Source organism: Sycon ciliatum, chromosome 1, assembly GCF_964019385.1.
Source record: "Sycon ciliatum chromosome 1, ocSycCili1.1, whole genome shotgun sequence".
Taxonomy (NCBI): domain Eukaryota; kingdom Metazoa; phylum Porifera; class Calcarea; order Leucosolenida; family Sycettidae; genus Sycon; species Sycon ciliatum.
Window position 1 is genome coordinate 47757190 of NC_088643.1, and position 10295 is coordinate 47767484.

General features: G+C 45.0%; 1 protein-coding gene and 1 non-coding gene across 2 annotated transcripts in view; both read right to left on the reverse strand.

The window, feature by feature from the left end:
* LOC135829885 (sestrin-1-like) overlaps window positions 1-2766 on the reverse strand; it is a 17163-nt gene extending 14397 nt beyond the window's left edge. The window contains exons 1-2 of the mRNA XM_065342271.1: window positions 2091-2766; window positions 582-650 (exon numbers count right to left, since the gene is read on the reverse strand). Coding sequence (XP_065198343.1) covers window positions 582-650; window positions 2091-2375 — 354 coding nt within the window. The 5' untranslated portion in view covers window positions 2376-2766. The remainder of the gene's footprint in view (window positions 1-581; window positions 651-2090) is intronic.
* A 3478-nt stretch (window positions 2767-6244) lies between these two features.
* On the reverse strand, window positions 6245-6316 carry Trnaa-ugc (transfer RNA alanine (anticodon UGC)). The gene has a single exon. It is a non-coding gene; the product is annotated as a tRNA-Ala (tRNA).
* Between the last annotated feature and the right edge of the window lie 3979 nt (window positions 6317-10295).

A 10295-nucleotide genomic window follows, 5' to 3' on the forward strand; every position in this document is an offset into this window, starting at 1 on the left:
AGGCACCCAGCACCTGATTTATGTCAACCTACGTACTTATAAGTTATATTCACAAATAACTAATGGGATACCAACTTAAAAGACTTTTTTACAGCCGTTCGGCAAAACACGATAGCCCCCCCCCCCCCCCCCCCCCCCAAAATAGGTCCTTAGGAACCTGAAAGACGGTGTGCACCAAGGTGCATCGTGCAATAATTATCCTTGTGGATATCTGCCGTGGAGGCTCCTCTGCGGTCACAAATGATGTAGGGTGAGGTGCGGGTCTCGATGACTATGCACTTTTATACTTGAGAATATTTTTCGAGAGAGAAAAAGAATGAATGACTTTCTGTTAGCGGTTTTCACTTTCGCTGCACTTGTATTTTGCTCTTTGGACTTGAGTGAAAAGACGGAGGAACAGCTTGCACATATCTTGAACATCCAGACAGCAACTACTGGCTGGATTACAATGAGGGAAAAGTCGGCCAAAAAATATAGGGGAGGGTGCATGTGGTCCCTGGCTTTACATTATGATAAATACATGACCGTATCACAACAGAAAGAATGTTTTTATTTCCCCACACAGGTGGCTCAACACTGACCTCTGCTGGTTGAATAAATGCGCTGGGGCCGAGGCGGACGAGACGCGGCAGCTTCGCCACTCTTTCTTTCTGAAACAGCAATAGCATATGTAACAAATGCCAGGAGATAGAATCAGATAGATAGATAGAGAGATAGAAAGAAAGAGAAAGGAGAGAGGTGTGAATACAAGGTTAAGGTTGAAGTCATCGTAGAACTTACTACTGTACAGTGCTAGTGCAAGCACACCGCATACATCGTAGTATAGGTGGAATCCTGATAATTCGAACCTCAAAATGCCAGGAAAAAAACTTCTAATTATCCGGACATTCTGATTATCCAAACATGAAACCACAACACAGTATGTATGTCAAAATATAGACGCATGGTATTTTCGAAATATTTCAAATTTGGCTGGAGCTTTTTGAGAATTTTTCCCGGGATATTGCTCAGGTCCTTCACGCCATTACTGTCATATAGATTTCTAAGCGATCGGATAGCAAACGCCCAATTTCGAAATTGTTATGCACAAAGTGATCACAGATTTTATGTGGTATAGATGCTGGCCTAATGGTTTTTTGAAATCATGCGTCTATATTTTTGAAACGCACTGTAGACACAGATTTCACGGATACTGAACTGACCGGCACGGCCTGCTCATGCAAACTGAACTGACCAGTACAGTGTACAGTGAACTTCGAATTACACTTTGCTAACTTCGAATTATCAGCACAAATCCCACACATTTTCTATGTATTAAAGTGGAATCCGTGGGACTTCTAATTAACCGAACATGTCCAGTTCAAGGTTCGGATTATCAGAAATTGTTATGTGGGAATCGTACTGATAGAAATCTGTCCTGGAAAAACTTCTAAATAAGCGGTATGTTCGAATTAAGCCATATCCAAATCATCAGGATTCCACCTACATACCGTATGTGATGTACATCTAGTTTGTATGCAGCACATGCTTTGATCAACCGAAAGCACACCATACCCATGCCATGCTCCATAATAATAATAATAATAATAATAACTTTATTAGGATGACCCAAAGGCTGACCGCCTATCGGCCCACTGTCTAAAAGGACAATAACACTGTTAGCACGATGTTGTACGTACACACACAATACTATTAAAAAATAAAAAATAAATAAACTGGTCGAATGGGCAAAAATCTGGGCCATGGGGCGGGTGTGACGATGAACAATATCTTACTTGGCCTTATGTTTCGCAAGTCAATTACGTTCAGTGCATGCATCATGTAACAGGTAAAGAGCCTGTGCATGGGGGGGGATTAATCCATTTCATGGTGTCCATTTATAATATTCCCAGGGCACCAAATTAGGCAGAGTACACGATCTCTCCATGGACTTTCATTATAATTATAATAGTTTAATATAGAATATAGTCTCGAAGTACTAGTAACTGTATGATGAATGATTGGAAGTCTCCTACTAACTATAAAAAATTATGAAGTAGAGACCAACAGTCTTTCTGAGCAAAATTCACACAATTATTTTATTCTCTCACCTGAATATCGTGAAGGAACATCGAGAATTGGTCCTGCACGTCTTCAAACGGACACTCATGACTGAGACGCAGGATTGTCGGCAAATGGGCCTGAAGTAGCTTCTCAGCCTGCTCCTCTTCATCTCTGACATCCATCCACAATCTAACCTCTTTGAGGACGTGCTGAATAAACAGCTTTCGATCGTGTTTTGAGTCGGTGCGAAGGCCGAAGAAGAACCCAATGGTGGTGTCTTCATGGCTCAAGTGGGGGAGGCAGGGAACGGTGTCGGGGGGAAATTTAGACATTGCATGGGCTTAGAATGACTGCACTGGTTGAGCCAGAGCTTTTCCAACTCCCGACCTACAGTCCTAGGAAATCTCACACTCAGCTGAAATAATTGAGAAGAAAAGGAAAATCTCTCCAGCGACAATGAATGAGAACTCAGTACTATGCTGCCCTCTTCTTTGTGTGCACGATCAAAGAAAACCTGTCATCAAACACTCTTTGGGATATCTGACACGACAGAAGGTCCCTCCGCTTGACCGTTTCAGAATGACAGGCCAGCAGTCGATCTCTCCACTAGACTCCAGTCTTGTCACTCTCGCATCGTCGGGAGCTTCGTCGAAAGAGCACACACGTACATCACGGGCTTGGCGCATTTCGGGAAGTCAAAAAAGGAGGATGACGACGCAGCTCAAGGAAGCCATACGCAGATCTACATTACAAAATGTTTTCAATTATTTTTGAATTTTGGTTGGATTTTTGCACTTGGAACTTTTTTGGAATTTTGGCCCCATCAGGATTGAATTTTGGCCGTTTTTGGAGAACGACAGTGATGTCACCAGGGTCACATCAGCAGGGTATGTGGGAGTTGCACACTCTGGGGGGTTATGTACAGTCTTGATACTAGCAAGAGTACATAATCCCACCTGGGTTATGTACTCTTGATACTAGTGATAGCAGATAGAATCCAGTCTGATCTGAATGTCAATGACATAATCATTGTGCTACATCATGTGGAATTGTGGACCATACTATCCATAGTGGTGAACCATGCATGCATGGCTTGTCGCCTACTGCCGGGCCTTACATTTTTTATTGGGTATTTTTATTTTTACCACAGACTGACTGTTAGTACGACATGCATTACAAAACCGCGGAAATCATCGGAACAAAATCACAATTAATATGAATACGTACAGTACGCGAGTGTACTGCAGGCACGCAGCTTAGCAATGGCCAAGTCATTCACATACACTACCCACTGGCACAGTCATGCAAACATTCCAGGCATGATGGATTCATTCATTGGCCACTGCCGTTGACACACCATGTATTGCTACTCAAAATATAATTTTTTACTTTTGAGTAGCATATCAATGACTATACAACCGATGCTATTGCATAGTCATCGATACGTGCCACGACACAATCATGTTGGCAGTACACTGAGAGCTAGATCTGATGCCGGGCTAAATGATTCACTACAGCGGAGCAGGGGATGTGCAATAGGACTGTGTGGCCAGTGCATGACGTCACTACTGACGTAAGTAACATCATACATCGGTCATAACCAATAACAGTTGTGGTCCTTGTCGACATGCGAGTAAATGCAATAAGTGACAGATGTCCACATTCTCGCCTGGCCACCACCATCCACATCAACCACGTGACATCAGTGCCACTGGTGCCAGTACAAAAGCGGGGCAATAGATCTACGCTCATTGCACAGCCACGCTCAAGAATGTTATGTCATTGGACTGCAGATCATAGCCACCTGCTAGCAGTTTGCAGTGCCAGTAGGGACCCCAGTCCGACACAGCAGTCTGATAAGCAAAACTGACACACATCATTATAATTATACATGTACTGTACTTCAAATTTCTTTTAACTCATCGACTAGAAAGTGACAGGAGCCAATGAGGTAAAGTGGAGCAAGAGAAGTCATACCAGCCGTTACCAATCAACAGCAGAGGAGCAGGAGTGACTCTGAGGACTGATAGCCTGAATAAACGCAAGAAACCGTAGACAAAACCCGCCGTGCCTCATACTTTTGACATAATCACATTACATGTACATAGAAGTATGCAGCCTCACGGAAATGAAGAAAAAAAGCAGTGATGACAATAATCCGTATTATGTTCACGGACAATAGGGAGGTTTCGCTCTACGTAATTACGTAGGAAAATCCGTATGTCGTACGCGCCGGGGAGCGAGGGCAACTTTCACACGTAAATCTCTCTGCAGATTTCCGTAGGAAAGCTCCTTCCTACGTTGGGTCCTCCGTAGGACTTTTTGAAATATTATTGCATTCTCCGGATTTATCCATGGCAATGTTCAAGCCGCGCGAAACACAAGGTACACACACCGTACACCACGTGCAAAATTAAATGGAAAACGCGGTTTCGGTTCGTGGTACATGCAGTGGGCGCATGCAGCCAACGCGTCTCCAAAGCAACAAAGCATGTCTAGCAGTCGTGGAGAAATAACATAGAGCGAAACCCAACAGCTCTGATTTTTACCCAATTTTACGTATGAAAATTACATGCAGTTCCTACGTTATTTTCGTAATTCCGTAGAGCGAAACCTCCCTAATTAGCTAACGAGGCATGTAACATCAAAATAGTTTTAAACCTCTCTTCGTACCAGTTGTTCCAAGTTGTTAGATAGATCCAACGTACATTCGAATGTACTTCGAAGTAATATACCTGAATGGGTGATATGAGAAGATAGATCTTGGGCTAATGGACATACCGCTAACGCAGATTGTGCCACCATTCACTGTACACAATTTTTTAATTTGTTTATTCAACGTTTTGGCCTTTTAGACCACCATCCGGAACTGCGTCCAAACTTTATCTTGGGTGTTTAATATCAGATAAATAAAAACACGTGGCTTCGGTCATCGCTGTTCGGACACACAGACAAGAGGATGCACTGTAACTGTTGGCAGTCTTGCACACAGCAAATAACTGTGACCAGCAGAGGCAGGACAGCCAGTTCTTCTGGGTGTGAGTTACCTTGGGGTATGGCTCCTCCTACGAGTATTCCTGGACGCACTCATGAAGGCAGCACACATGAAGTTGTGAGTCCACAGTGCTAGTTCCGGCCGGGTGTCGGTGTGGAATATTCCACAGTGGTTCCAGATCATTTGCACATGCCAATAGATGGACGTGCAGCGCGGCACATGCCAATATCTGAATTGGTCTGTGAAAAACAACAAGAACAGTGCAAGCAAAGCTGCTGTAAGGGGAAGCACAAGGAAAATGCATGAACATTCCCTGTACTATCCTGAGGAGAAGGGAAAGAAAACGTTTTTTTTTTTGATAGATGAAAAGGAATTGTTTACTTGATTGTGTGGATTTGCGTCTTTGCATGCGAAGGTATAGAATGCGAAACTATGTTCACCGCCTCCAAACTACCGACCCCTACAATGTAGGTGGCCAATATTTTTTTGAAAACATTGACGTCTTTGGATGAAGAAAATTTCGGGCCAATTTTTTTCGATTTCAAGTATCACTTCCAGCAAGCGTACATGAAACCCAGAGCGTGCAGCTCGGATGGGTTGCTGTCACGGTGGAATTCCGTGATAACATCATTTTAGTGCATACAAGCAGGATTCAAGCAAGTCTCTTTCTGCACAACTTCAGCTCAGTTGTACGCACTACGCCATTTCCCGTCTCAGATCTGCGCCAAATATGATGTATTAAATGACGGAATTCCGCCGTGACACTGAGACGCCCATAGTAGAAAAAGCCCAAGCTACACACCGTGTCTGAGTTTCATCAAGAGTATATAACCCACCAAGAGTGTGCAACTCCACTATGAGTGCTGTCCCGACAGAATTTCAAGTTGACATCTTTGTTAAGATGCATTGTACACATAATAATCCGAGGTATCCTGAACCTGTGGTGAACCTGTTGTTGACAATCAATATTGATCCTGTACAAACAAGTTCAAAGAAAACGTGTGATGTGTTGACACCCCGTACGTGTACAAATATCGTAACTCACTGGTGCAAGGAGCATTGCATCATAAAAATGACGTCAACTTGAAATTCTGTCGGGACAACAGGGCAGTACTAGTATGCGGGAGTTGCACACTCTTGGTTTCATCAAGGGTACATGGGGGTTATGTACTCTTGTTTCATATAATTATGCAAAAGAGAAAAAAGTGGAGGATATGGGGTTCGAACCCATGGCCTCTCGCATGCAAAGCGAGCGCTCTACCACTGAGCTAAACCCCCTCTGATGAAATCTTTTACATCCACAGCTCCACACAAATAATACCATATTTTCCCCAATAAATGTACAGTACTTTTATTTTTTCAAATGTGGTCAGACCTGTACGAGGAGACTGTACTCGTACTAGTATTGGAGATGTGAACTTTTATTGTTTATGAAAAGATTGAGTGCCTGGGTTGGGTGACAAACAACTCGTGATTATGATACTGTATGGCTGTAAATACATCCAACCATGGCGGAAAGAAACAGTGTACAAAGTAACGGGTAAGAAAAACGAGGTATGGTGGACCTTGGTACCTGTACCCCGGTAATGCCCATCACATCATTCCGGCTTGTACTATTATTAGAGAGTCGTAGAGACGTGTACTTTTATATTTTTGATCCACACTCAACATGTACTACAATTGGAGACGTACTAGTATTGGAGATGTGTACGTTTAATGGGGAAAATACGGTGCTAGGATTAGGAAGGTTTTACAGTCACTATTCAGAGGGGTCGTCCATAAATATCGAACTTCACAAAACGAAATAATTTCGTTATGGGGTGGGAGGGGATTGACCAATTTCGTTTCATGGCCGTTGTATATGCACGTATGTCAACATTTTTTATGTTTTGAGGGGGAGGGAGGGAGGGGTTGGGTCTAAACTAAAATAATTTGTTTGGTGAAAAAAGTTCGATATTTACGGACGGCCCCTAAAGTGCGGAGTACTTCGAAGTGCATGTAGCTGAATAATGGCAAGAGTAGGGAGGGACCTTTCGCACCACGCTTACGGATATGAAACGAATGCTGATTCGTCGCCTGGGTTCGTGGATTCGTCAGAGTCCCTTATGAGGGCTGATTTTCACGAATGGAAGTCTCTTTATTCATGGATCGCTCCGAATCCGTCAGGTACAGATTTTTTTGCCAGGTACACATTTTCCTGATTATATGATCCATGCACATGTACGCCAAGCTGCCGGCCGTATTCGTAGTTGTCATGGAAAATAGCATGACGACTTGCGAAACCTGAATCTGTTTTCAACAAAATGAGGACGAGCCGAATCAAACTTTCGTTTCGCATTCGATTCGCAGCACTGAGGTGCGAAAGGTCCCTACTATACAGTAACCCCAAGAGTGCTGGGGCCCCCATTAATTATTTTCACCTGGCTAGAACCCTGTAAGTTCTGTTGAGGCTATAAGGCCTCATACATGTATGTGTCAGTAGTATGTGCGGATATACCTGAAAACTGCAAAATCGTTAACGGATCTTCTTGTTGACCTATGGATTTCGGACGATTGTTGAACCTGCGACTCGTTATAATTATTCACATGTCCTACAGTAGCGGTGTAAACCCATGCAGAGTCGCACATTCTTGTGGGCTTATTTTACTCTTGGTAGGACATGTGGTCTGTTCTTTGTTAGATCCACTTTTTTTAGCCAGGTGCAGAATTCGAACTGTGAGCACTCAGTTGTTACATGACGTGTGCAACTGCACCTATATCCTAACCCAGGTCGGGGTTGTGTAACCCAGGTCGGGGTTGTGGTGGTACGGTGTAGGGGGAGAAAGGTAGTCACTTTGCAGCCATCAAAGTTCAATGGCTTTCTTTCCTGACACGATCCTCTCACCTTTGACTGAAGCAGTTAGTTCGAGCTTGGCAGCGACTCCACTGGTCAGGTGCCATGGCTGCAGCTATGAGTTTGGACACATTAGATCAACATGATGACCTGGAAGCCTAGACCAGTGACCATACCGGCCGTCGGGCAACACCATCTTCTCCTTGGCATTGTTGACCTGGTTAACCCTTTTACCAGTCATGTGTGTCGTAAGCACTTCCCAACAGAACCCGTGCTGGACGATAAGAGATCTCGCATGGGTTGTTACCATCGGCCCGGATTAGCGCCCCACTCCGCAAATGCCTCAATGTCATCCACGGAAACCGTCCGACCGCCATCTTCAAACCACAGCATATTTCCCAAGAACCACCTCAGTTCAATGATGCTGGCAATTTGGAAAAATCACCCAAACCAGCCTCCGTAGCCGCTGAAATCGAATAGCAATCGATCGACGCGCCGCCTGCGTTGCTTGTCTTACAGGTTTCGTTGGTGTCTGTGCCGACTTGTACGGTCATGCTGGCCTCCAATATTGTGTGTTTGCAGGTGGTCTAATGCACCATTTCAATACAGCCTGCAAGTCTCATTGTATACAATTGTGCACAGTGCTGTCTGAGGAGTGCAGACCAAACCAAATAACCTGACAAACGGTCCTCTAGATCTGCCGCCCCAGCGGCTACACCAACAGTGTCAATCAGCAGCGTTGGAGCCAAATCAAATGCACTTTCCGGGAAATGTGATCTGGTCAGAACGTACAAATTCAGCAATATCTTCGAACCTCATAAGCGGCTTCTTTCCAGTAATTGACCATATCCCTGCAAAGAGTCTCCGAAACCTGCGAGCTGCATGGCCTGAAACATCATTGCTTGGTTGGAGCTGACCACAGGTTTGCTAACGGTTTGTTCTAACTTGGCGATGGCTTCAACAGAGCGCATATTGGTGCAAGATAGCACAATTGCTTCGGCCTCTGGATGATCGGCAGCAACCGTGACCAAGATCGTGGACAGCGCGAGGCTCTAATTCCCCTTGTCCGTCGCTACCAGTGTCTGGTCATCGGAGCGGGCCAAGACAGTGATACCTGCATTAGACAAGAATCGCACGGCCAAATCATTGACGGACTGAACATAAGGGGACGCAAACCCGATACGTTTCAGCCCAAGGAATTGCAGTGAATGCATCACGGTGCCTGCCGCTGTGACGATCTCCGCGCCACTGCCATTTTTGATCTGCGCAGCAAGTGCTCCATCAAAAGCAACACCATGGGTTAGGGCAGCCGAAGTACATACACCCATAAAGGATCACATCAGGCCGCACGCCCTGTAGCAGGTGCAAAGGCTCCTGTAGGTCAGCCGCGCCTAACCCGTGCATCTGTTCAGCATCTGGAAATGTATCCTGATCAATCATACCCGCCCATGTACGGGCGAAATACAGCGACACGCCTTCAGGACGCAACAGCACCATGTCAGGTTCAAGGTTTGTGTTGGTACATGGCAAACATGGTAAAGGGCACCAGTATGCCAAAACGGGCACGCCCGCGTGGTGACTGTGTCATGTCTTTTCTCCCAGACTGCCACTGCACTGAGTGCCAGAGCCAAAAATTAACTACATGTACTAGTACTAGTATGCATGAGTACTCGGCGCTAGTGCACTTGCACTGTACGTACTGCTACTGCCGTGCTCACCGTGAAGCGACGTTACGTAAGTAAGCAGTCGGGCAGGCCTGCTGCGCCTCCCTGACAACATAATCATTGAACAAAACCCTCGGAACGCAAAGTGCAGTTCGATCCTGCTGCATGAAGCTTGTAACAGCATTCAACGAGAAGAAGCTCCGAAAGTAAACATACAGCTGCTGAGCCACGGTAGCTCACGGCGGCACTACGGATTCGTGTGCGTTGCCGCTGAACTTGTGACCCTCCGTTCTCAGTCAGGAGTCCCGGTTCCGTGGCAGTCAGGATACTGTGAAGTGGGTGTCCAGTTTTCCGCTTTTGAGTTTTGTCAAGCCAGGGATTCGTTGACGACTCGAGTACTTCCTGGTCAAGCAAAACAATTATTCATGATACTCATTTGGATGAAAATTTTTAAGTAAAAAAGACAATTATTTTGAAGTGGGTCACATCAAGAGTACACAACGTTTATGTACACTACGACTCGTACTCGGACTCTTGCTGGCAAGTAGCATGAAGGCAGTAGCGCCCCAACAAGACATGAAGTATTATTAATTTTTGTTGAAGAAGAGTAGTTGTGGCTGCGATGCGCGGTTTTACTGAGACAGTCTGTCGACGTCTTGTTGCCTACTGAGTCAAACCAGGGTTACCTGCACTGACGTGACCATGGTGACTGTCTGTACTGCACTGTACATAACTTCATAAGTGACGATTGTGGTACATG